Source organism: Mesoplodon bidens (genome assembly GCF_964165515.1).
Source record: "Mesoplodon bidens genome assembly, chromosome: 4".
In the NCBI taxonomy this organism is placed as follows: Eukaryota; Metazoa; Chordata; class Mammalia; order Artiodactyla; family Ziphiidae; genus Mesoplodon; species Mesoplodon bidens.
In genome coordinates, this window is record NC_138160.1 from 129,467,950 (window position 1) to 129,494,402 (window position 26,453).

Sequence of the window (26,453 nt, forward strand, 5' to 3'; positions counted from 1 at the left end):
CTGTGCTCAGCTTCCTGAGGTAGTAGTGCATTTTAGATGATGGAGAACTTTGGCTGGTTATTTCTGCATTTTAGTGAGTCCGGGGTCCTTGGTTCCATCTTTTACTTTTGTACAAAGTTGGGGTCACCTTTTTGTCTTGTTACTGCACCCAGTGGTGTGCATAATTACCAGTGTTTGAAAAAAAACAGAGACATTAGTCAGGTAAGGGAATTCTAGGCTCAGCCCACAAAAGAGACTGACTTGACTCTTATTTTTCCTTTTCCTACTCCCACTATTCTAAACCAATTATTGGAATGGAGAGATAACAGGAATGGGAATTCTCAGGAGAGATTAGCACATCATTTGACTAGGAAAACTGGTTGGGTGGACAAGGGGTATAGTGGAGACTAGGGTTTCTATCCAAAGTTCACAGACCATCTACCTAGATGTGGTAAAGAGTTCCAGGTTAAAATCCAAACACTGTGATTCATGGGTCATGGATTGGCTCATAAAGAGAGTTCAGGGCACCTGAAGAGAAGAGGCCTTCAATGCTTGTTCAGCAGCTGCTTTCCCTTTATAGTGTTACCCGGCCAAGCCTCTCTCTTGTGTTTGGGCTGACCCAGAGAGCAATGTTGAGCCTCTGAAAGCCTCTGATACAGATTCTACTCATGGAGCAGAATCCTATAGAATGGAGCAAACATGTGCCAGAAAATGTGTTTCTGTGCCCCTTTACAGTAGAGGACTACTATCTGAAATACCAATTGAGGACCAAAGGCAGTAAGCCCATTCTTTGAGAAAGATTCTTCTCAAAGAATTCTTTGTCATTCTTCTTTGACAAAGGAGAATCAGTAGAAAACATATCTACTTTACAAATAAGTAACATGGAAACAATACAGGACTCAACTTTATCAATATAGAATGTCACTTTACTCATTAATGAATGTCTGCTGCTTGCTTAGAATAAGGAGTATAAGAAATGGGTCCCACTTCTCATTTTTTTTTCTTGTCTTTCAGCAACAACTCAGTGGCAGGAAGAGGAAGGGGAACTTTAAGAGCTAAGGTTTTGCTGTTCAACCCAGGCCTCTCCCATTGATACCTTTTTTGCTCCTTTCATTGTGGAGCAAATGGTCCCAGGTCCACAATTGTTGGGATGTCACTTCCTAAAGCCAATCCTCAAAAAACATAGCCCTCTGAGGAGAGCTCATTGGAAGTAAATCAGAATTGGGGACACTTCTAATCCCTTCTCTCTCCTCCACAAGAATTTAAACTGGTGGAGCTGGGCAGTGGGTGATGCCCATGGGGTGGGGTGGTGATGTGAGATAGTAGAAGCAATATAGGTTGTTTTGGAGGCAACATTTTGGGGCCTGACTTTGTACAAGTTGTTATCTTCTCTAATATTCAGACTCATCCTTTGAGAAAGCATCTGGCTTGCCAAGAGCACAGCAATGTTGTGATAATCAGTTGGGAACAATGTGCATGGAAGCACTTTGTAAATGACAGCATTGGACCTATATCAGCCTTATGATTTTCTCACTGACCTTAAGTCTTAATTCCTGAGGCTCTTAGGGTAAATTTTGAAATAGTCTTTTCTCAGTTGAACATTCTACAAAGGCTCCTATAAGATCCCTTGCTCCTTCTTTTAACCTATAGGCTATTTTCCTAACTTGAGAGCTTCCCTTAAAGGCACCAGTTTTCTCTTTGGAAATGATTAATTTCTTATTTTTCCACATATCCCTCTTCCTGGCTTGCTTCTTGGAATTCCAAGACCCTATAGCAGTCTGGGGATGGCACAAAAAGGGGACATATAGAGAATGGAAAGTGAAAGGAAGCCTCGGGTTAAGAGATATAGGAATGAGAGAATAGGAATGTGGAGAAACGTGACCTTTGCCAGGCCTGCTAGGCCAGCTTGTCCCCATTCTGCTCCTGGATGCTATTTTTACCTCTGGTCTCTTACAGGCACCTGCACAAGCTCTCTTTTGATGTGGCTTTCTAGAGCAGTCAGAGCAACATCCTGCTCTGAGGAGTGTAACAGAGCAACCACAGAAGCAAATATTCTGTTATGGGAGAAGTTAGAGGAAATGTTTTGACTCTATCACCTTTGGGATTCACTAAGTCGTCACACGTTGTCACACACTCTGGCCTCCAATTTCCCACTGGACTGAACCACCTTCTCAGTTTCCTTGCTTTCACTATCAACACTGGGTGGCCTACTTCCATCAGAGCTCCATTTAATGCTGAATCCAACAATATCCATGGACCTTCTTTCACACCACCCTCTTCCCTTTTCCTTTGTACCCCTAGAGAACACTCAGATCCTGGACCCTATTTCACAACTAGGCCCACATTGCCTCTGTACCATATCTCCTTACCTGACCCCACACTTCTGAAGATACCTTTCCCTCTTCAGTCATCTATATTTAAAAGCTTGAGTATATAGCTGAAGCTGCAAAGCCCCTTGGAGGAAACATTCAAGCAGATCAAGGAGAAGAAAAAATCATTTTTCTGCATGCTTACCTGTGGGTGAAGAGGGCCAGATGGCCATGAGGTCATCCCCCTAAAATTTTGCTCATAGGCTCAGGCTGGGGAGGGGAGCAAACAGGACAAGAATCTATCACCAACTTAATAGAGAAAAGATCCTTAGTATCCTAGGAAACCCTTAGCTGGAGAAGAGCAAAAAGGGAATGCAGACTGGAGAACCCAAGGAGGAGAGTCTCTGCTCAGGACAGCCTACTGCAGACACTCCTAGGAACAAGTCATCCTACCACCTATCATAGAGTCCACGAAACAGTACTTGGAAAACAGGAATAAGTATGTGCTCCAGTGGTTTCATCCACTGGATAGAACAAACATAGATTCATGGCACAAAACAAAGACACTGTCAACTTCTGTGCAGAGCTCAGATCCACTAGAAGTCAGAACTGCCTCTATGGGCAAAGGGGATATTGAAACTCAGAAGAACAAGTCAGTCAATGGCTAGATCCTAAAGAAAAAATGGGATTATGTGCAGAATTAATCAAGGAAAGGAAGTCTGCCTGAGGAACTCAAGGCCCAGGCTGAGTTCAAAGATATATTTTCCTGTGATTACAAAGATCCCTACATCCCTGTGGAAATGAAAGGGCTGAGGAACACATTTTGATACCTACAAGTAGACTCTTAAGTTGCTAAATGCTCTAAACAATAGGCAGGTCACAGTCAGAATCATAAGACTCATGAAAATTGTGAGCTTCCAGAATGAACTACTGTGTTTGAAGCTGATCAGGGAGCCTGGACCAAGGATGCCAGGTCTAACAGACCAGCCTCATACCTGCCCCAGGATCTGTCTCTGGGGGTGGGTGTTTCTTCTGGTCAATCATAAACTCCTCCTCTATTCCCTCCCTGTTGCCAGCAAAACTTCTCTCAAATGTTTCCATACAATTAGAGAAAATTAACTGGCTTTCTCATTACTGAAGAGGATGTGCTCAGTTTCTTATGATCTCAAATATATATGTTTCTTCTAAAAGGAGAATAATGTCCTTTGTCTCTGCTGCACTTGTGAGAAGTTCAGAGTATCCGAAGAACTAGAGCTTGGAGAAAAAAAAGAGGCCAGTTTTACCTCTTATTGAGAGATAGCTTTGACTTCTTGAAGCTGATGAGGGTTAGGAAGGGCCAGTGATGGTGGCATGGCACCTACTGCCATCTCAAGTTGCTCCATTTATCTCTCTGAAGATATCCTGCTTAATACTTATTATAATACACCCTTATAAAACCAAAAAAATAGGGCTTCCCTGGTGGCGCAGTGGTTGAGAGTCCGCCTGCCGATGCAGGGGACACGGGTTCGTGCCCCGGTCTGGGAAGATCCCACATGCCGCAGAGTGGCTGGGCCCGTGAGCCATGGCTGCTGGGCCTGCGCGTCCGGAGCCTGTGCTCTGCAAGGGGAGAGGCCACAACAGTGAGAGGCCCACCTACCGCAAAAAAAAAAAAAAAAAAAAAAAACCAAAAAAATATATTCAGAAGCTTTGAAAAATGAGAAAACCCATAAATACCATGCCCAGGAGCTGGACTTAGTCCTCCCCCTGTTCCACCATTATTTTGAACTGTATACTGCCATGGTTGGAATGGTTGGGGTTACGCAGGCATCAAAGGGCCAGAATTTCTCACTGAACCTCCAGGAATAGTAAGCAACAAACTCCTCATGCCCGCAAAATGGAACTGGAGTTTGAGAGTCCTAAGTTTAGAACGGTAAGGAAGAATTCTCCATGACCCCGAATATTTTGGTGGAGAATAGCTTCCACGTGCCCTCCAAACCCCCTTACATTCCTGATATAGGCTGGGAGAATAAGAATTGCTCTCCACTTCTCATATCTTCCTTAAAATGTACAATGGACCACTAACTCTCCTTTCCTCTCTCCATGCAAAAGGCTCTAGAGCAGCAGGAAACACAGAAGGCCTGGCTGTTTTATAGTAAGTGGGAGACAGGAGGAAAGTAGAGGAGGGTTAAGGTCTTAGCAAACCTGAGGATTGAAGGAGAACATAGTTTTATCAGGCTTGGGAAAGAAATCTCCTCACATCTCCAGGTAGCACTCAGCTCACTCTCCGGCCGGTGGAAGTGAGCTGAGTTCAAACTGAGAGACATAAGAATTGATGCATGTCCTGAATCACGATCACCCATCCTGCAGAAGATAGACCCACTCTGAAAGTGTTTGGAAATGAGATTGTTTTCCAAAAAAGTGTTTTTTGAATGCTAGAGAAACTAGGCCCATCTAGTGTACACAGAACTGGATGAGCTTGAAGGTGTCAGCTGTTTGAGAGTTATGCTGAGATGGATCATCACACGGGTATGGCAAGACCAAGGAACAAATTAAGGATCGCCTGAGTCTATGGGATTCATTGGTCTCAAAAAAACCTTTGAGCTCAATGAATTCTCCCTGCTGAGTGGATATCTTATGGAAGGAAGCCCCATTCTACAATGCTTGACTTGATGACGTTATTGCAGGGCAAAGGGATCATACAGCCTTCAGTGATGGGAAGATTCATAGGGCAGTCATACAGCATCTACAGAAGAATACGGACAAGAGTGGGGAAAGGTTGGGGAATGAGTGGGAAGGGAGGAAAAATAACCCAGCTAGTGGGAAAGAACGGGAACGTTTTCATCGTCACTAATCATGACACACCCTACCCCACCAAACAACACATGTGTGTGCAGACACACACACATACACAGACACACACAGAGACACACACACACACACACACCCTGACCTGTTTATGAGTGTCTTAGACACCACAGAGTGTGCCTCAGAGCATGGAGTTAATGTACCACAGAAGGTTAGGATGGAATTTAGATTTTTCACGAGGAAATAAGCATTTTTCTCTCTGTAGGTTAAGTGTAGAACATCAAATTTTTAAATGCTTCATTTTATTAGGTTCTAAATTTACATCATAATATAATCCTTAATGTGATCATTACATTAAAATTATAAATGTAAAAATTACACAACAGAGTTTCACTTGGAAAAGCAGTGTCTGGCAGCATGCACAAAGACTACGTATTGCCACATCAACAGGCACATAAATAAGACTGGTAATAGTTGTGCATAATGCCCACTTCCAAATAGTGAAACAAAAAGGTAACAGTGGCTTCCGTGGTGGCGCAGTGGTTAAGAATCCACCTGCCAATGCAGGGGACACAGGTTTGAGCCCTGGTCCGGGAAGATCCCACATGCTGCGGAGCAACTAAGCCCATGCGCCACAACTACTGAGCCTGCGCTCTAGAGTCCACAAGCCACAGCTACTGAGCCCACGTGCCACAACTACTGAAGCCCGCACTCCACAACAAAAGAAGCCACCACAATGAGAAGCCCCCCACACTGCAACAAAAAGTAGCTCCCGCTCCCTGCAACTAGAGAAAGCCCAAGTGCAGCAATGCAGACCCAGCGCAGAAAATACCTAGGGATAAAAGACATGCTGAAGGAGGCAGAAGAACTGTACTCCCAAAACTATAAGACAATGATGAAATAAATTGAAGATGACACAAACAGATGGAAAGATATACCATGTTCTTGAATTGGAAGAATCAATATTGTTAAAATGACTATACTACCCAAGGCAATCTACAGATTCAATGCAATCCCTATCAAATTACCAATGGCATTTTTCACAGTAGAACAAAAAATTTTTTAATTTGTATGGAGACACAAAAGACCCCAAATAGCCAAAGCAATCTTGAGAAAGAAAAATGGAGCTGGAGAAATCAGGCTCCCTGACTTCAGACTCTACTACAAAGCTATGGTTATTAAAATAGTATGGTACTGGCACAAAAATAGAAATATAGACCAATGGAACAGGATAGAAACCCCAGAAATAAACCCATGCACCTACTGCCAATTAATCTATGACAAAGGAGGCGGAATAGAGAATGGAGAAATGACAGTCTCTTCAATAAATGGTGCTGGGAAAACTGGACAGCTACTTGTAAAAGAATGAAATTAGAACATTCTCTAATACCGTACACAGAAATGGACTCAAAATGGATTAAAGACCTAAATTTAAGATGGGATACTATAAAACTCTTAGAGGAAAACATAGGCAGAACACTCTATGACATAAATCAGAGGAATATCTTTTTAAATCCATCTCCTAGAGTAATTGGAACAAAAATAAACAAATGGGACCTAATTAAACTCAAAAGCTTTTGCACAGCAAAGGAAACCATAAACAAAACAAAGAGACAACCCACATAATGGGAGAAAATACTTGCAAATGATGGGACCAACAAGGGATTAATCTCCAAAATTTACAAGGTGCTCATTCAGCTCAATATCAAAAAAAAACAAACACCCAATCAAAAAATGGGCAGAAGACCTAAATAGACATTTCTCCAAAGAAGAAATACAGATGGCCAAGAAGCACATGAAACAATGCTCAACATTGCTAATTATTAGAGAAATGCAAATCAAAACTACAATGAGATATCACCTCACACCGTTCAGAATGGCCATCATCAAAAAGTCTACAAATAATAAATGCTGGAGAAGGTGTGGAGAAAAGGGAACCCTCTTGCACTGTTGGTGGGAATGTAAATTGATACAGCCACTACGGAGAACAGTATGGAGCTTCCTTAAAAAACTAAAAATAGAGCTACCATATGATCCAGCAATCCCACTCCTGAGCATATATCTGGAGAAAACCATGGTTCGAAAGGATACATGCACCCCAATGTTCACTGCAGCACTGTTTACAATAGCCAAGACATGGAAGTAACCTACTGTCCATCGACAGATGAACAGATAAAGAAGATGTGGTACATATATACAATAGAATATTACTCAGTCATTAAAAAAAATGAAATAATGCCATTTGCAGCAACATGGATGGACCTGGAGATTATCATACTAGGTGAAGTATGTCAGACAGAGAAAGGAAAATAACACATGATATCACTTATATGTGGAATCTAAAATAAGATACAAATGAACTTATTTACAAAACAAAAAGAGAATCACAGGCTTAGAAAAGAAACCTATGGTTACCCAAGGGGAAAGATGGTGGGGAGGAATAAATTGGGAGTTTGGGATTAACATATATACACTACTATATTTAAAATAGATAACCAACAAGAACCTACTGTATAGCACAGGGAACTCTGCTCAATATTCTGTAATAACCTAAAGGGGAAAAGAATTTGAAAAAGGATAGATATATGTGTATGTATAAAAGAATCACTTTGCTGTACACCTGAAACTAACACAACATTGTAAATTAATTATAGTCCAATATAAAATAAAAATTTTAAAACAAACATTTGTACAGGAAAAAAAATAGCCTATTTGTGTCTTTATATTTAAAGCGTGTTTTTGTAGGCAGTATATAGTTGGGCTGTGCTGTTTTAGCCAATACAACAACCTCTTCCTTTAATTGGTGTGTTTGGACTTATATGTAATGTGATAATTTACATTGTTAGATTAAGTCTATCATCTCCATTTTATTTTCTATTTGTCCTATCTGTTCTTTTTCTTTTTTCTGCCTTCTGTTGGATAAATTGAATGTTTCTTTTGATTCCTTTTTAACCTATTTTGGATTATTAGCTATAACTGTGTTGTTGTTTTAGTGGTTTATTTAGCATTTGTACTATATACCTTTAGTTTATCCCAATCTACCTGCAAGTAATATACAACTTCATATATAGTATAATAGCCTTACAATATGTTCATGGTCATGTTTTGCCATTATATGACCACGTGGCTCCTCCAAAGATTGGCTTGACCTACCTCTGGCAGGTATAATTGTGGATGATGTGACACTCTTCAGACAGCTATACCTGGGAGGTCTCCAAGGATCTCCTTAAATAAGGAATCCCAAAGCAATATGAGGCATTAGATTAGATTTCCTCTAGATCATCTCAACAAAATCTGGAGCCAGTGTCTGTTGGTACCACCTGCAACAAAGAGACAGTATCATCAATCAGGACACATCTCCTATATCTCTATATGATTCTATATTTCTAGATGATTCAATCTTAGAGGGCCAGAGTTTAGGGAGTTCACTGAATGTGTAGTATCAATGGCTTCCCAATGTTCTTCAGATACCAATTCTCTGAGCTCTTTTAAAAATCCTACTTGATTTCCACATTTATCAACAAGCTATCTCATTTCCAGGACCTAGGAGAGGTCCGCTCTGAACACCAAAACTTAAGAATTAAGATTAAATCTTTAAATCAATTAAAATAGTGACTTTTAAAGGAGTTTTTTTTCAATAATATATCTTGGCTAAATAGAAGGAGCATTTTAAGAAGAATTTTTCTGTTGATGCAACTGTTACTGGAGCTATTAATAGTATTTTATGGACTGACAACATTGGAATAAATCATCTAGAGCTGATGATTCTTATAGAACAATTTTTTAGAAAAGATTTAACTTTTTATACACATCATGTAAGTCTGAATTTAATTTTCAATGTAAACACACACAATGGCATTTTATTGTTTTCTCAAACATTTCCTGTAACTTGCAGAGGTCATATAAAAAAACCGAAAATGGCTTCAAGATTTATATACAATTCAGAACATTTGTTTATATATTATAATATATTCAGTTACAAGGGAAAAATGATTTTAAAATTGTTAACAGCTAGTTATCTGAAGCTTCATGTGAGAATAATGTTCTTTTTTGTTGACTAATAATCTTTAATTCCTGAATCTAAGTTTGTGGAGATGTGCTTTGCAATGCTGTAGAAGTTTTCAAAACCAGAGATTCTAAATCCGTTAAAGAATTTTAATAATAAATGAGTGTGGTTTATTGCAAAAAAAATTAAACACATAAACAAGAACCACTTAAAATAAATAAATAGAAGGAGCACCTTTGTGCAGGCATCGCAAATCATGAAATAGTTCAAAAAACAGTCTACAATGGAGAGTGAGGCAAGAGGGGCAGCATAACACAGTGGTCAAGAGTGTAGACTCTGGCATCAGAATATCTGGGTTTGAATTATGATTTCTGATGAATGGAAACTAAGTTACTCTTTGTTTTTGTTTTGCTTTATTTTTGGTATCTTGATTTTCTTTTAGGTATAGAGGAAAGGAATTAAAGACAGTTTTTTTGTTTATTTGTTTTCTTTTGATGATGGAAAGTGTGTGCTGACTTTCAAAGCAGCTTTCTGGTTTTAAAATATTGATATCAGCCTTTCTATAAAGATGCTCTCTTATTCGGCCTGGTGAAAAGATTCTGAGAGGAGGGTGTGATGACAATAGCATGCATTGGTAAAGAGATAGGACATGATGGGTGTGCTGCCTATTACCAACAAGATGATGAAGCTTCTGGTGGTGAAAAAGAAGTTCAGTCCATTAGGAGACTGGAGATGACCCCAGATAACCATCTCAAGGATTACCTGAGATCCCCCACAGCTCCAGATTTGCAAAACTAGCTCCTGGACAGTAACAATGATTTCCTAGAGAATTTTGTAAATTTTCAGTCTCCTCACCAAGTCAGAAATACAGTATTTCCCTATAGCAGAAATGTATAAAAACCTCTGTAGTCCAGTTAGAGCACAAGCCATTAAAATGTAGAATCCTTAACTTCCTCTTTCTACCCACAAAATTCTCTTTCTAAGTCACCTTTGCAGATGAATCCTTGACATACTTCCTCACATTGATCATTTTTTTTAAAGATTTTTTTTGATGTGGGCCAATTTTAAAGTCTTTTATTGAATTTGTTACAATATTGCTTCTGTTTTATGTTTTTTGGTTTTTTGGCCATGAGGCATGTGGGATCTTAAGCTTTTGCACAGCAAAGGAAACCATAAACAAGACAAAAAGACAACCCTCAGGATGGGAGAAAATATTTGCAAATGAAGCAACTGACAAAGGATTAATCTCCAAAATATACACGCAGCTCATGCAGCTTAATATCAAAAAAACAAACAACCCAATCCAAAAATGGGTGGAAGACCTAAATAGACACTTCTCCAAAGTAGATATACAGATTGCCAACAAACACATGAAAAGATGCTCAACATCACTAATCAATAGAGAAATGAAAATCAAAACCACAATGAGGTATCACCTCACACTGGTCAGAATGGCCATCATCAAGCAATCTAGAAACAATAAATGTTGGAGAGGGTGTGGAGACAAGGGAACCCTCCTGCACTGTTGGTGGGAATGTAAATTGATACAGCCACTATGGAGAACAATATGGAGCTTCCTTAAAAAACTGAAATAGAACTACCATATGATCCCACTACTGGGCATATACCCAGAGAAAACCATAATTCAAAAAGAGACATGTACCACAATGTTCACTGCAGCACTATTTACAATAGCCAGGACATGGAAACAACCTAAACGCACACTGACAAATGAATGAAGAAGATGTGATACATATATACAATGGAATATTACTCAGCCATAAAACGGAATGAAACTGAGTTACTTGTAATGAGGTGGATGGACCTAGAGTCTGTCATACAGAGTGAAGTAAGCCAGAAAGAGAAAAACAAATATCGTATGCTAACACACATATATGGAATCTAAAAAAAAAAAAAACCCGGTACTGATGAACCTAGTGGCAGGGCAGGAATAAAGACACAGACGTAGAGAATGGACTTGAGGACACAGGGGAGGAAGGGGAAGCTGGGACGAAGCAAGAGAGTAGCATTGACTTATATACACTACCAAATGTAAAATGGATGACTAGTGGGAAGCTGATGCATAGCACGGGGAGATCACCTTGATGCTTTGTGACAACCTAGAGGGGTGGGATAGGGAGGGTGGGAGGGAAGCTCAAGAGGGAGGGGATATAGGGATACATGTATACATATAGCTGATCCACTTTGTTGTACAGCAGAAACTAACACAACACTGTAAAGCAATTATACTCCAATAAAGATATATATATATATATATATATATATATATATATATATATATAAGAAGGGGAAGTTGAGCTTTCACAGATCTTCCAACTATATCTCCTTGAATACTTATCCTGTTGGCATTTTTAGCTTATTAATGTAACTATTTTTAACTTGGTTGAATTTTTATAGCCATTGAAATGGAAAAATATTAAAGCTAAGGAATTGACATAAGAACAGACTTTGTTCATCTGTTGTTTTTACTGTTTTAGTAATATTGGTGTTGAAAATTTGAAGTTTGTTTAAGCATACTATAAGCAAAATAATTTAGTAATTCTGCTAACGTGGTTGGGAAACATTTTCAGTGTAAGATGAAATACTAGTAAAATATTAAGGATTTTATGAAAAGTATGAATGGAACAGTACAGACTCGCAATTTAAAACAGTATGTTCTGATCCCTTTCCAAGTCCACCGAAGGTGGTCTAAACTTAATGACTGGGGTATTATAACTAGGCATTTTCTTAACACTGTATTTAGAAGAATAGATGCTATTATAATGAACTCTATCAGCTTTTAATGTCATGTTTTGTGGGGTTTTTGTCTTTGAAAAATCTTTGCATAATGAAAGTCACAATTACTTTGTTTTCTTCTAGAACTTTATAGTTTCCACGTTTACATTTATGCTCATGACCTTTTTCATGTTGATTTTATATATAGTATGAGTATGAGCTAGGAATCAAGAGTTTTTTGTATTGTTTTGTTTTTGCATATGGATTTCCAAATGTTCCAGCACTGTCTGTTGAAGACTACCTTCTGTCCATTGAGTTACCTTGACAACTTTGTTAAAAGTCTGTTATTCATATGTGTGGTTTGACTTCTAGACTATACTGTTCCATTGACCTGTCTCTTCTTATGCCAATACTATATACTTGATTACTCTAGCTTTATAATAAGCCTTAAAATCAGGTAACATGAGTCTTCTTCTTTCTTTCCAAAGATGTCTTGTTTATTCTAGGTCTTTTGCATTTCCATGTATATTTTTGAATCAGATTGTCGAATTCTACACAAGTGTCTGCTGAGATTTTTTTGTGGGTGATTGCAATAAATATATAGATCAATTTGAGGAAAACTGATATCTTAACAGTCAATATTGAATCTTTCCATCTGTAAATACAGTATATCTCCTCATTTTTTTAGATATTTTGTGAAACCCATTTATCAGGTCTAGTAGATTTTTTTGTAGTCTTTGAAATCTTCTGTGTAGAAGACCATGTTATCTGCAAATAAAGACCATTTTATTTTCCTTTTCTGACTGTATGCTCCACCCCCCCACTCCACCCCACCCCCCACCTTGTTTTGTTTTCCCTACTGCACTGGCTAAGATCACCAGTACAATATTCACTAGGAAGAGTAGAACAGACATCTTTAACATTTCCCAATCTTGGGGCACACATTTAGTCTTTCACCATTAAATATGCTAACTTTAGATGTTCTATAGATGTCCTTCAACAGTTTGAGGAAGCTGCCCTTTATTCCTAGTTGCTGAGTTTTTATTCTAAATCAATGTGGAATTTTTGTCAAATAATTTTCCCCCATCTACAGAAATGACCATATAGTTATTCTTTTTAGGCTACTGGTATGTTGAATTATACAAAAAATTTTTTGTACATTGGACCAAACTTGCATTCTTGAATTAAACTCTATTTAGCTATGATGTACTTTTTTTTTTCAAAATATTTCTAGACTTGATTTTCTAATAGTCTGTTAAGGATGGTTGTGGCTATGTTCAGGAGAAATACTGGTCACTAATTTTTTTTTCTTGTAATGTCTCTGTCTGGCTTTAGCATCAGGATAATGGTAGCCTCATAAAATATGCCAGGGATCCTTCCTCTTCTCTTTTCTGGAATACATATTGTAGAATTGGCTTTTTTCTTTTTAATTTAGTTGTATTCAAATCTTTTCAATAACTTTTAATTATCTTTAGAATCTGAATATGCCTACTGCTTCTTTTTCTTGCCTCATTGCACTGGCTAGCTCCTCTAGTAAAAAGCTGGAAAAAAAAAAAAGCTGGTGAAATGTTAAACCAGGAGGTGCTAAATCTGAAATGAGATTTTTATAGAAACCCATTATCAGATCAATGAGGCTGCACGGGAGCTGTAACAGTGGAAGGATCAAATGGGAAGTCTATGAGGTGGGAACTGTGAATCTTTGTTAAGCCTATATAAGGTCCATAGCTGTCACTATATAAAACCCCCTCTTCAATAAATTTCTCTATATTCCCAATATGATCCCTTGTCCTTCTCATGTCTCCATAAGAGCCAGTTAGGACATCTTCCATGAGGAACCCTCAGAGTAGCTCAACCCATGAGGTGTACTCTTAGGCCTTCTATCCCAGATCTGAATGGCCAGTTATATCTGATGACAGTGCTATCAACTCAGTGTTAATAATGAGACCAGAAATTTGCCCATACAGGTTCCCACATCCCTCTCCATCAGGTATGCCCTCTCCCCTGCAGAGATTCTCACCCAGTTTCATAATAGATAGTTCAGCCATGCAGGAAGGGGATAAGGTGGGCATGAAATGTGAAGGAATCAAGTAGGAACTAAGGGAAGAACAATGTGAACATGGGTAAACCATGTTTGACCATATAGACACCCTCATCCTTGCCAGGTATGCTCTCCTGCAGAGCAGCTCCAGCAGGAATCCTCATTTTAAGTTGCTCATGCAGGAATATGTGGGATCACAGGAAGGAGGGCAGGAGAAATTTTAGAGGTATTAAGTTCTCAAATCTATGGCAGGCATGAATTCTTACCCCAAGAGTTTTCCTTTGTTAAGTGTCCTCAGTTCCAGGGAGAACAGTTGCAGCTGCAGGACAGGGGTCATAAAGGAACTAAAGTGACATTAGACAGGGTCTTTATGTGCAAACACAATGGCTTATATAAATGTATGTAAAAAATAATAAAAGTATAATAAAATCTCACTTTAACATACCAAGAATCAAGACTACCATGGTCAAAGACAGTTAAATCAATCAGTCATAGGAATGGGGTACATAAGCAGAGTATCCGGACTGCGTAGGAAGTTCAGATGTATCATATTAGTCTTAGGATCCTGTTATAGGACAATAGAAAGATGAAAAGAACTAATATTAACTGAAAATGTGCTCTACACTGTACATTTATTTACCAATAAGAAAAAATATTCAGATGGGTAAAGTAGGCTTGCCTGAAGTCACACAATATTTTGAGTAGTTGAGCCAGGATTAAAACCTAAACCATTTGGTTCAGTACCAAAGTCAATACCAAAGTCAGTACCAAAGTCAGTTCAATACCAAATTACCAGTAAGGGAGAGTAAAGAGGAGACTTGGTCAAGAAGCATCAATTTCAAGGTCCAGGGTCCTTCCAGAGATACAGATCAACTTATATGCTTGAGATGGAAAAATGTATAATTGTCACCTTTACTGAATCTGATCAACCTATCTTTCCATCTTTGTATAAGAATTTTACATGTATATTTAGGGATCATGTTAAGCAACAACCCCCCCTTTTTTTGGCTGCTCTGCACAGCTTGCAGGATCTTAGTTCCCCGACCAGGGATTGAACCTGGGCCACAGCAGTGAAAGCGCCAAGTCCTACCACCAAGGAACTCCCAAGCCCCTCCTTATTAATACAGTTTCTAGGAATTGATTTTATTAACTCAAGTTTTCTTCATGTCCTTTATAGGGAATTACTGTACATGGCCAAAATAATGGCAAGCTAATATTAGCAATTTCACAATGTGTTTATTGTTATGGTATAATAAGGAATATGTAATTTGACAATATTCTATATACATAATTTGTTCTACTGACCATTCAGTTCATGACTTTAAAAGCTTTACATGCCATGGTGAAATGTCCTTCATTTATGTAATTATTTCCCATCATCTCTGCTGAGTTAGGTATCACCACACTACAGACACGAATTCTCTTGTAAAATTTTCTCTATAAAGATGTTGTCCACAAATTTATCAAATTAATCAGGTTTCTGTTGTTTATTAAGGCTTGAGCTAATACTGAAAGCTTGTCTGTGTTTTTAGTTCATTATTATTTTACCACTGCTGTGAATTCTCTGATGTACAGTGAGTTGTGATTTCTGGATGAAGGCTTTCCCACATACAGCACACTGATAAGGTCTTTCCCCAGTATGAATTCTCTGATGTAAAACAAGGTCTGACTTCTGAGAAAATGCCTTTCCACATTCAGCACATATATAAGGTTTCTCTCCTGTATGAATCCGCTGATGTCCTGGGAGGTGAGACTTTTGAGAGAAGGCTTTCCCACATTCAGTACAAACGTAAGGTTTTTCTCCTGTGTGAATCCTCTGATGTCCAATGAGATGTGATTTCTGACAGAAGGCTTTTCCACATTCACTGCATTTATAGGGCTTTTCTCCAGTATGCGTTCTCTGATGTATAATGAGCTGTGATTTCCGGGAGAAGGTCTTCCCACATGCAGTACATTCGTAAGGTTTCTCCCCAGTGTGAATTAACTGGTGTGTAATGAGTTCTGTCTTCCTGCTGAAGGCTTCCTCACATTGAGCACATTTGTAGGGTTTCTCTCCAGTGTGAATCCTTTTATGTATGATGAGGTGGGACTTCTCACAGAAGGCTTTCCCACATTCAGTACACTCATAGGGCTTCTCTCCAGTATGAGCTCTATGATGTATAATCAGCTGTGACTTCTGGGAGAAGGCCTTACCACACTCCCTACATTCATAAGGTTTCTCTCCAGTGTGAATTCTCTGATGTATAATGAGGGGTGATTTCTGGGAGAATGCTTTCCCACAGTCACTACATTCATATGGTTTTTCCCCAGTATGAACTCTTTGATGTATAATGAGGGATGATTTTTGAGAGAAGGCTTTTCCACATTCAGAACACTCATAAGGTTTCTCCCCAGTATGAATTCTTTGATGTACAATGAGGTGAAACTTCTCACTGAAGGCTTTCCCACATGCACCACAATTGTATGGTTTCTTCCCAGTATGAATTCGTTGATGTACAATGAGCTGTGACTTCTTAGCAAAGGCTTTTCCACATGTAATACATACACAGGTTTTCTCCTTAGTTTCAACATTCTGATACTGAATAAGGGATTGTTTCTTGCTGAAAATGTTTCCACACTCATTATCATCACAGGGAATTACTCGATTGTGAATTTTCTCAAGATCAGGATTGGACACACCATGGATGGATGATTTTCCACATCCAAAACTCTCATCAGGGTTTTTTCCTGAATTGCTCTTATTACAACTAGGTAGGTCAATACTAGATTTCAAGTCATTTTTAAATGCACCACAGTTATGGGATCTTTGTCTTGAAGTATCTGACCCTATGCATTCTTGAAATATTTTCCCCAATGCATTATATTTGTGGTCTGACTCCACAGTCATTGTTTTGTTGTTGATGACTGTTACTCGCCTGAAAAGTCTGTTTTTCTGACATCTCTGCAGGTGGCCATCACCTTGACAGACTTTTAAAATGGAGTAAAGTGAACCATCCTTTGTGACTCCTTTCAGTATCTTATTACGGAAGGAAACAGACCCCAAAATACATGATTGGGTGTTGTCAAGGTTACTTTTCCTGTCTAAAGGAAAGAAAGATAAGATAAAACAGTCATAAAGAATAATTAACAGAATGCAGAGGAGTATAAAAAATGACTGATCCAATGAAGGTGATGAACTCAAAACAGGGATGGAGACAGGCCATTTCATAAGACAGACAGCAAATAGTATGATGAGGGAAATGGTTAGACAAGGATGTTAAAGTGAAATATTTATGGAAAAACTATACCTGAAGGAGATAGAAAACTATCTGAGTTATTATCACTGTAATCTTGGATTACTCTTCTAGAGTCTTCCCATTTCTCCTGCTTTCTGAAGGGAAATGCTTTTCACCTTTCAAATGCGTTTATTTTATAATTTGCTCTATATACTTGACTAGTATTATCCTGCCACCACTAGCCAAAGAAACAAGGTCTCTTATGTATTCAAAATACTTTAACTCTCCTCAGTCTACTTTCCTAATTAACGACTAATACAAACAACAGAAAAACCCAAAATCCTGCTGTGGATTCAGTATCAGATTCACACCAAGAATCCAAGCTTGAATTCCACAGTTCCCCATAAATTCTTTCTATACATTATCAAATAAAACTAGCAAAGTTCTCCCAGAAAAGCCATATTTCCCTAACTTCAAGGTTTCGTTCATATACTCTTCATGCCCACCCCCCATCAACAGTTTGTCTTCACCTCCCTCTCTCAGCATCATCAATACTCAATATATTTTTCAAAGCAGCTACAGCTGCATGCTCTGAAAAATGCCTTTTCAAATTCTGTTTCATTTCTTTAGACTCTAATTGTCTCTGAACTTTTAAAAACAGTAGCAGTATTTAATTCTGTAATGCAACCTGTGTTCTTAGAAGGAATTTGCCTTCTATTGCCTATTAAGCCTTTTCATAAAATGCATTAAATATATATTAAATATATTAAACAAATATATATTTAATACATAATATATACATATACAATCAATAAGAAATAGCTATCCCCTATAAAGGTTCACAGTTATTTAATTGATAAATTATTTGTTGAATGCCTACTAAATTCTCAGCATAGGAACAAAGAATAAGAGAATTCACTAAGGAGAGAAACATAAGCCTCAGGCATCAATCAATTAAAAAAAAACCTGATATTTCACTTCCCTTGTTGCCCATCTGCCTGATCTTCATATGGGTAGATCCAATTTGGTACGTCTCTCTTTATGATCCATGGATCTTCTCCTTGTTCCAACTTGGAGATGACATCTGGCTTGGAAACTGGATGCCCTATTAAATGGAAATCACAGAGGAACTGGGATAGACTGCACAGAAGGCAAAAGAGAAGGTGCAGTTTAAGGAGGTCTACAATGAAGTAGTACATTTGGCCCTCAGCAAAGTAATGACCTCCATTGGGGAAGGTACGAAGATCATAAAAGTCATTCATATGTCAGGAACCACCTAATCACAGAGACTGATAAGGAAAGGCACTTGAATGGACAAGTCTGAGTTATACAGGGAAGTCATCCTTACCCATTGAGACAAGGTGGCTGTAGTTCTCCAGCATCACATCCCTGTACAGGGTCTTCTGAGCAGGGTCCAGTTGCTGCCACTCCTCCTGGGTGAAATCCACAGCCACATCCTTGAATGATACTAACCCCTGTAACAGTATATTCCTGTTCAATCTAAAGTGATCATTCTTATAATCTCTAATATAGTATGCAAAACTATAACTACATCTAGTTTTGTATCAGAGTATTTGGGAGAACCAATGTAAAATCCTGCCTTTAGCAAGAAGACCCAGACAGTACAGGAAAACAAAATGCCTACCTAATACAAATGGTAACTTAGTAAGTGATAAGGGCAGCATTAAAACAGCCGAGAGGAATTTTGGAAAACAATTCAAGTATCTAATAATAAGGAAACAATTACTTATATTTGATGGAATAATATACAGCTCTTTCAACATGTGGAAATACTTAGATGAAAGAATAAATGAAAAGAAACAGCATAAGTTAATATGTACAAACTGAATATAACTATGAAAATGTATCTCTGTGCACTAATAAATTAGAAAAGAACTAGCATTACATAAAGATTTGAGTTTAATATTAAAAAGAACACACAGCTGAGAGGAAGATGTATTATTCAATGAATAGTACTGAAACAACTGGACAGTTAACAGGAAAAGAATAATGTTGAAGCCGTATGTTAGAGGCTGAATTGTATACCATGAAAATTCATAAGGAGAAGTCCTAACCCCTAGTACCTCAGAATGTGACCTTATTTGGAAATAGGGTTACTGCAGATGTGATTAGTTATATGAGGTTATTAGGGTGGACCCTAATCCAATATGACTGAGATCCACATCAAAAGGAGAAATCTGAACAGAGAGAGACACACACACAGAGGGAAGACAGTATGAAGAGACATGAGGAGAAGACAGTTATCTACAAGCCAAAGAGAGAGACTTGGAGCAGATCCTTCCCTCACAGTCCTCAGAAGGAACCAACCTTGCTGATACCTTAAGTTTTGACTTCTAGTCTCCAGAACTGTGACACAAAAAATTTCTGTTGTTTAACCCACACAGTGTGTGGTATTCTGTTAGGGCAGCCCTAGCTGCCATAATAAAATACATCAATTATAACTAATACAATGATATCTTATGTCTTGGAAAAGAGAAAAAAATATATTCTGGATGGAGCAAAAATTTAAGCTCTAAAAATACCCAAAATTATATAACAACAAAACAAAACCTGGCTAGGAAGATTTTCATTAATAATTTTTAAAATTAATTTATTAGTTTATTTATTTTTGGCTGCGTTGGGTCTTTGTTGCTGCACACAGGCTTTCTCTAGTTACTGGGAGCGGGGGCTATTCTTCCTTGTGGTGCGCGGGCTTCTCATCATGGTGGCTTCTCTTGTTGCGGAGCATGGGCTCTAGGGATCACAGACTTCAGTAGCTGTGGCACGTGGGCTCAGCAGTTGTGGCTCGCAGGCTCTAGGGCGCAAGCTCAGTAGTTGTGGCGCACGGGCTTAGGTGCTCCGTGGCATGTGGGATCTTCCCGGACCAGGGCTCGAACCCGTATCTCCTGCATTGGCAGGCAGGTTCTTAACCATTGCGACACCAAGGAAGCCCTTTATTAATAATTATAGAAAAGGATTTTTAAAGTATAACATATAAAAAAGAGAAAAGCCGCATTTAGAGAATCAGAGAATGTCAGAGTTCTTGAAGATTCTAATCCAATCCCCTCATTTCATAGGAAAGAAATCTTAGCTTCTTCTAAATCTCACAGTTCTCCTATATATATGCAATAGCTAGGAATATAATGAAATACATCAATTATAACAGCAATATTGAAAAACACACTTAAGAAATATGCAAGAAACATTCACGAGAAAACTATAACAAATTATTGACATGACACTGAAATAAAGGACTTGGGTAACTGCAGAGCCAGAGGTGTTTCTGGAGGGTAAACTGACTATTTTAATTATGCCACCATTATGTATGTTCATAATAGTTGTCACCTAATAGTGGAATCTGAGTGATTTGTATTATTTTAAACTACTTCTGAGGGTTTTTCCCTAATTATTCCATTATTATCAAATATTGCTTTCAGAATAAAAAAAAATAAATATCAACATTCCCCTGCTTAAAAGACTCCTTTGGGTCCATCCTTGCATATATAATTAGTCTCATCTCAATCATCTCAATGTTAAGGTTTCTCTCACCCCACATCAAGTCTCATATTCACACCATCAAGCTGCCAAGCATTCAGTTTGTTCCCATAACAACCCCTTTAGTTTTCCCACTTTACATATGAGAGAATTGAGGATTACAGTGGTTAAGTCACTTCTTGCCAGAGGTTACACTGAATATATGACTGATTAACTGTCAGATTTAAAAGCAGGTGTCCTGACTCAGTAGCTGGGTTCTTGACCACTGTACTTATTCCACAATGCCTTCCTTGATACTGTAAACAAGACCTTTTATATTTTATTACCTTAATGCCACCTTCAGACAAACTTGCCATGAGACACCCTCCACTTCAGTTTTCCTCAAATTCTCAGCCTTTTCTACTTTTTCAAATGCTGTTTCTTATCCTCATCCTACTTCCTTCATGATCCAGAGTTTAATAATCTTTTAAGACTCTTATCCTTGACTTATTTATAAAGCTGGCTGCTCCCCCTTATCAACTATAAAAGTTCTTTGCTCCCATGTCTATTATAGAGCCTTTATGTGTTAATGTTAGTTTCCACATCTGTTCACCTCATTTTTCTCTGCATTCTTCCCAAGAAAGAACCATGTGTAACTCTTGAGATATTCCACAGCCAGCCAGCACCTGTGACATATACTGACTACTCAAGAAATGTTTGCTAAAAAGGAATGAATGAAAATTATAGAGAATAAAATAAATTTCATGCTTAGTTAAGAACAGTTTTGTGCACTGTCAATAATATTCTTGTGATCTAAAGAACAGTAACATGAGGAAGATAAATGTAGAATGTAGAGGGAAACCATTCTGATAAGAAAATTAATAAACGTAATGCTGACATTCTAATTTTGCTTTATCAATGATACTAGAATGCTTTAATATACTAAATATGTATAAATTTTGTTAATTTTGAGTAAAATTGAGTAAAATAGTGCATAATCAGTGGAAAATTGTACTTTCCAATCAGCTACAAGCAATTTTTACAGCTTGAGTGACTGGAAGAATGGAAGAGATGGAGGAAATGGAAGGGGAGTAGGTGTTAAGAGGGAGAAAAGAAAGATAGGTATGTGTGAAAATGATGACTTCACTTCTGGACTGTATGGAAAAAATACAAATCTTTCTTCCTGAGCTAACAAGCAAGTTAATTAGCCATGATAGTTGGATTTATTGGGCCAATAAAAAATCCATTTTCATCTTTAAAGCAGCTCTAACAGAAATATAAAGCCAACCAGATAAGTAATTTTAAATTTTCTAGTAGCAACATTCAAAAACTTATTTTCAATAATATATATTTATCCCAGTATATTCAAAATATCATTTCAACATGTAATCAATCTTTAAAAATTATTAATGAATTTCTGCAATTATATCTTCAAAACCCACTATGTACTTTACACTCAAAGCACACTTCAATTCAGACTAGCCAATTTCAAGTGCTCAATAACCACATGAGGCTGGTGGCTCTGTATTGGACAGCACAGCTCCAAAGCTACTGAGATCCAAAAAGGAAAAACACCTGTCTTTTCACAATAGAACTCATTTGTTAAGCTCCATTGTAAAATATACATAAGAACTCCTAATGCAAAAGCTGATTCCAAGATTTGACAATAATAATGATGATATAATAATAATAGCTAATACTTAAATATAAAACAAACCATCCCCAGTTACAGTTCTAAGCGTGGTTTTTACTCAGTTTTCACAACAACTCTATGAGGATTACAATCTCCATTTTACAAATGAAGAAACAATTCCAGTCCACAAGGATATATTATGGATCTTCTAAAATAATAAAGGAGAATTCTATATACTGGCATAGGAAGATATTCAAAATGTATACAAAAATTTTTATACTGGACAGTAAAGTTAAAAATCAAGTTGCAAAACAGAATGTTTACTATAACATTATTTTTCCCCAAAAAAGAAACAAGAAAGTAAGAGACACCCCTGGCACTGGTACTATTACACATGTACGCTCCATCACAAGGTTAGAAACAAATGGCTAACAATGATAATCTCAGGAGGAGGGGAGTTTAAGTTAAAAAGTCCCTCAGTGTTTAAATTTTTATCTTTTTATATAGTTAAAGATTTTTATACCGCATATATAGTGAATATTGGCAGGGAGAAAAAATAACAGACTGTTAAAAACAGAAACACAGAGAAGGAACTAGCCCCAAGTTAGACAGTAATCCTACAAACTCTGAAACCACAGTAAAGGGTACAGAGCATCAGTGACCCCTGCTCTCCAAAGCTCTGCCAGAAAATTATATTTCAAGAACTGCTTTTTGAAAGAAATATGTATTTTGGAAGATCATTCAAAATGTATCCATCCTATATTATCTAGACTTCATCGGTAGAGAAAGCTGGCCAATAGGAAGCCTCTATAATCAGTCTGGTCCTCTACAGAAGAGGTCAACAAACTTTTTCAGTAAAGTATATATTTTCAGCATTGCAGGCCATATGGTGCCATTGTAGTACAAAAAAAGCCACAGACAATATGTAAACAAATGGCATGGCTGTGCTGCCAATAAAACTTTATTTACAAAAACAGTTGGAGAACTGAATTTAGGCAATAGTTTGGTGACTCCAGCTCTAAAGGATAAAGTTAAGGAGTTTGGCTATGACATTATGATAACTTCCCTCTAAAAGAAATCACTGTGTGATACAGCTACAAGAAGTTTATTATTGCATTTACCACAGGAGTGTTGGTGAGAACACTGCACGCTCCATCACCTAGAGAAAGATCCAAAAATGAAATCTTAGTCTTATATGGTAAGAAATAATTTCTTCCCATGGGAAATGTATCTGCTTTCTCTTCAGAGGTCTGCAAATCATGTAACTGATGTCAGCAAGAAAGATAAGAAAAATTGGTACCTCAGTTTTTTTTAATGGTTTCAGGCCAGGTTATCTAAATATTACCTAGCAACTCTTTCTAGGTCTGGATCTTTATTTTGGCTGTCTTTCCCCAATCCAAATTTTAGCTATCTTCATTTTTCCATTTGATTGTATGAAGAACCAAAAAAAGAAATTTAAGAAATTAAAAATTAAAGCAACTCACCTGGGACTTCATCATTTTCTGCTCTCTTCTAAAAAGGTAGATGCCTGAAAAGGCAAAATTGGTTATCAGAAGGACGTTTTCACAGATCAGACGCAGACTGCAGGTTCCACATTCACCAGTCTAGAAACAACTACCACAGAAGTCAGGTAGATGTTAGGCCAACCTGTGGGAGAAGACTGTTCGGTCTTTATAGAAAGATAAGCACATATCATGTGAAGGAAGTCCTCTTGTGACTACATACTATGATCATACAGAACTTGGACAAGGTTTTTTAATTTAATTGTATAGATGTGAACATATGTTTCCTGTTGATTTATTAACAACTTATTTTCCCCACTATGAACCAGCAATTCCACTGTAATGTTTTCATAAGGCAATACACACACACACACACACACACACACACACACACACACACACATACACAAAGATGAAGCTCCCCGGCAATAAGAATAGCTAATGACCAAATGAAAAACTGAGGAATGTATTCCCTTATTCCCCAGAAAGGAATCAGCAGCTGAATTCTAATAATCTCCCGAGCTCTCATATTTTCCTTCAACTCAGCAGACTTTCCTGCCAATCAATATTCATGGACCAAAATGTTAATTTTAAGATGTTTTCCGTTTAAATTTTTATTGCTGATTTCAACAATATGGTTGTCTGCATATAAAAATGGTGGTATGTTGGAACCAGTGATACAATGGAATATATCCTAACGTAAGAAGGTACATACCTGGGAAATCCTTCTCAGTCCCAGAAGGAGTCAGGTAGGTAAGACTCAACTGGTTCAGAGGAAGTGGGTGCTCCCATGATAGACAGACTGTTTTATATGGGGTATTCCAGGCTTTGTCAAAATAGATCTGGAAGGAAACAACCAGGAGAAATAGTCATACTTATCTCTGGGCACCCAACAGGTGTTCAATAAATGTTTCTTGAATAAAATATAAAATGATTTCAATAAACTTAGAAAGAGGTAGGACGAAAATCACACTTTTCATAATAATCCTATCTTTTTTGATTTGTTTGGTCTTGTTTCAAAATGATCATTTTTATGCAGGGCACCAGACTAAGGGCATAATGTTTGAGAAGAGATTTGACCTTTAAGGCTGCCTATGACCTGTGGAAATTTTAATGTATGTAAAAAAAAGTAGGGCTGATCATCAAGACGCCCTGATCCCGTTACTGCTCCCTCCAAATCTCTGAATCCTCGGACCTAGCAATCACATACCCCACAGATCTGCCCCATGCCCACCACATCACTGACTGCCACATGGATGCCCTCATCATTTAGTCCACAGCCTCCCCCACCAATCACTTATTCCTCAGAGTCCCTTAAATCCCTGACCCAGTCATCACCAGTCAGTCCCCCTACACACCATTTCTGATCCCACAGACAACCCCGTCACTGACACACCGTTATCCAATTACTAACCTCATAGCTCACCCCATCCCTGACTCCCAAATAAGCCCAACCCTAATCCTACATACCTTCCCCACCAGTGACTTCATCAGTCTCCAATCACTGACACTCACGGACCCCTCCCTTCCCATTACCAATCCAAAAGACTCACTCATCACCACACATGTCCGCCTTCTGACCTGCAGTTCCGTTATCAGATCTAGAAACGCCCTTCACGGCTTAACCCGGGACAGCTGTCACATCCATAGCGGCGAACTCTCCCGCTTCCTGTCTGGGTGAGCAAAGCACTGGGCTCCCGGGCCTGCGCTGTTCGGTACCGGGCAGCTTTGCCCACTCCGCACCCTGGGCGGCTTTGTTCAGGAGGCAATATGGCCGCTCCCATGCGCTGTGTCTCAGTGGGAGCCGCCATCTTGAGAGGCCGGCCAGTTCCGTACAAGCAGAGGAATTCGGTTTATTCGGAGGCTGGGCTGTACCACCGCGGCAGCGAGGGGAGGGGGAAAAGATGACATAAAGGAGAATTATACAAACCAGTAACATGCAAAATTTTGCAGAGAGATTTTATAGGAGGACTTGGTAAGAAGTTTGAGTGAATGTCCTCTATTAGAAAGCTTCATTTGGTGGAAAAGGAAGAATTTGGAACAGTAAAATATTCTCATTGGCGACTTTACCTAAAAGTGTTTGTAAATGGCACAGCCCTCTACCGGGAGATTCTACTTGCTGAGAGGGGTGAAAACGTGGAATGGAGATTCCACTGTGGGAAAAAGGGGCCAGAGTGATGGAAGAGTTCACTGAGGAGCAGAGAAAGAGGACACACAGAAATAATGAACTTTACGCTAAAAACGATTATATGGAATTCTCTAGGGGAAACTACTACTACTGCAGTAACAAGTTGCAGAGGCCGACTGAAGAAAATAAAGTGAGAGGGAAGAGGACATGAGAATCAGAGACTAAGAGAAAACAAGAATAATGGGGGCAAAGGAGAAGCTTGTGGAGACAGAGAGATGGGAAACTTAAGCGTGAAAAATGGAAGCACAGGAACAGAAGTGGGAAACCGGACACAACACGGGAAACTCAGAGGGAGACTGAGACGGAGAAGGAGGAGACTAAAACAACAGAAAGAAAGAAAAGAGAGAAAGAGAGTGAGGAGGTTAGACTTCAGGGAAAAATAATCACTTGGTTAAAAAAAAAAAAAAAAAAGAACCAGCGAAACACTTATCATAACCTATACCTTACATCAAGCTTTTTTACTTAAAAAAAAGGCATACTAACAAACTGATGTTTCCTGTACATAAATAGATACAATTTTGAATCACCATAGATTTCACAAGAGCCATGATTTCTGGCTTGTGTGTAATTAAATGAGCAGCAATTTTAC

The 26,453-nt window shown here is 38.3% G+C and overlaps 1 protein-coding gene across 1 annotated transcript in view; it reads right to left on the reverse strand.

Annotated features, from left to right (window-relative positions):
- The window catches only part of LOC308616373 (zinc finger protein 300-like), a gene marked incomplete at its 5' end in the record, with an annotated part of 101,601 nt that extends 76,697 nt beyond the window's left edge, over positions 1 to 24,904 (reverse strand). Inside the window, 8 exons of the mRNA XM_081232625.1 lie at positions 8,226 to 8,392; positions 14,119 to 14,196; positions 14,298 to 14,417; positions 15,158 to 18,172; positions 18,416 to 18,500; positions 23,659 to 23,702; positions 24,392 to 24,518; positions 24,887 to 24,904. Coding sequence (XP_081088751.1) covers positions 18,042 to 18,172; positions 18,416 to 18,500; positions 23,659 to 23,702; positions 24,392 to 24,518; positions 24,887 to 24,904 — 405 coding nt within the window. The 3' untranslated portion in view covers positions 8,226 to 8,392; positions 14,119 to 14,196; positions 14,298 to 14,417; positions 15,158 to 18,041. The remainder of the gene's footprint in view (positions 1 to 8,225; positions 8,393 to 14,118; positions 14,197 to 14,297; positions 14,418 to 15,157; positions 18,173 to 18,415; positions 18,501 to 23,658; positions 23,703 to 24,391; positions 24,519 to 24,886) is intronic.
- Between the last annotated feature and the right edge of the window lie 1,549 nt (positions 24,905 to 26,453).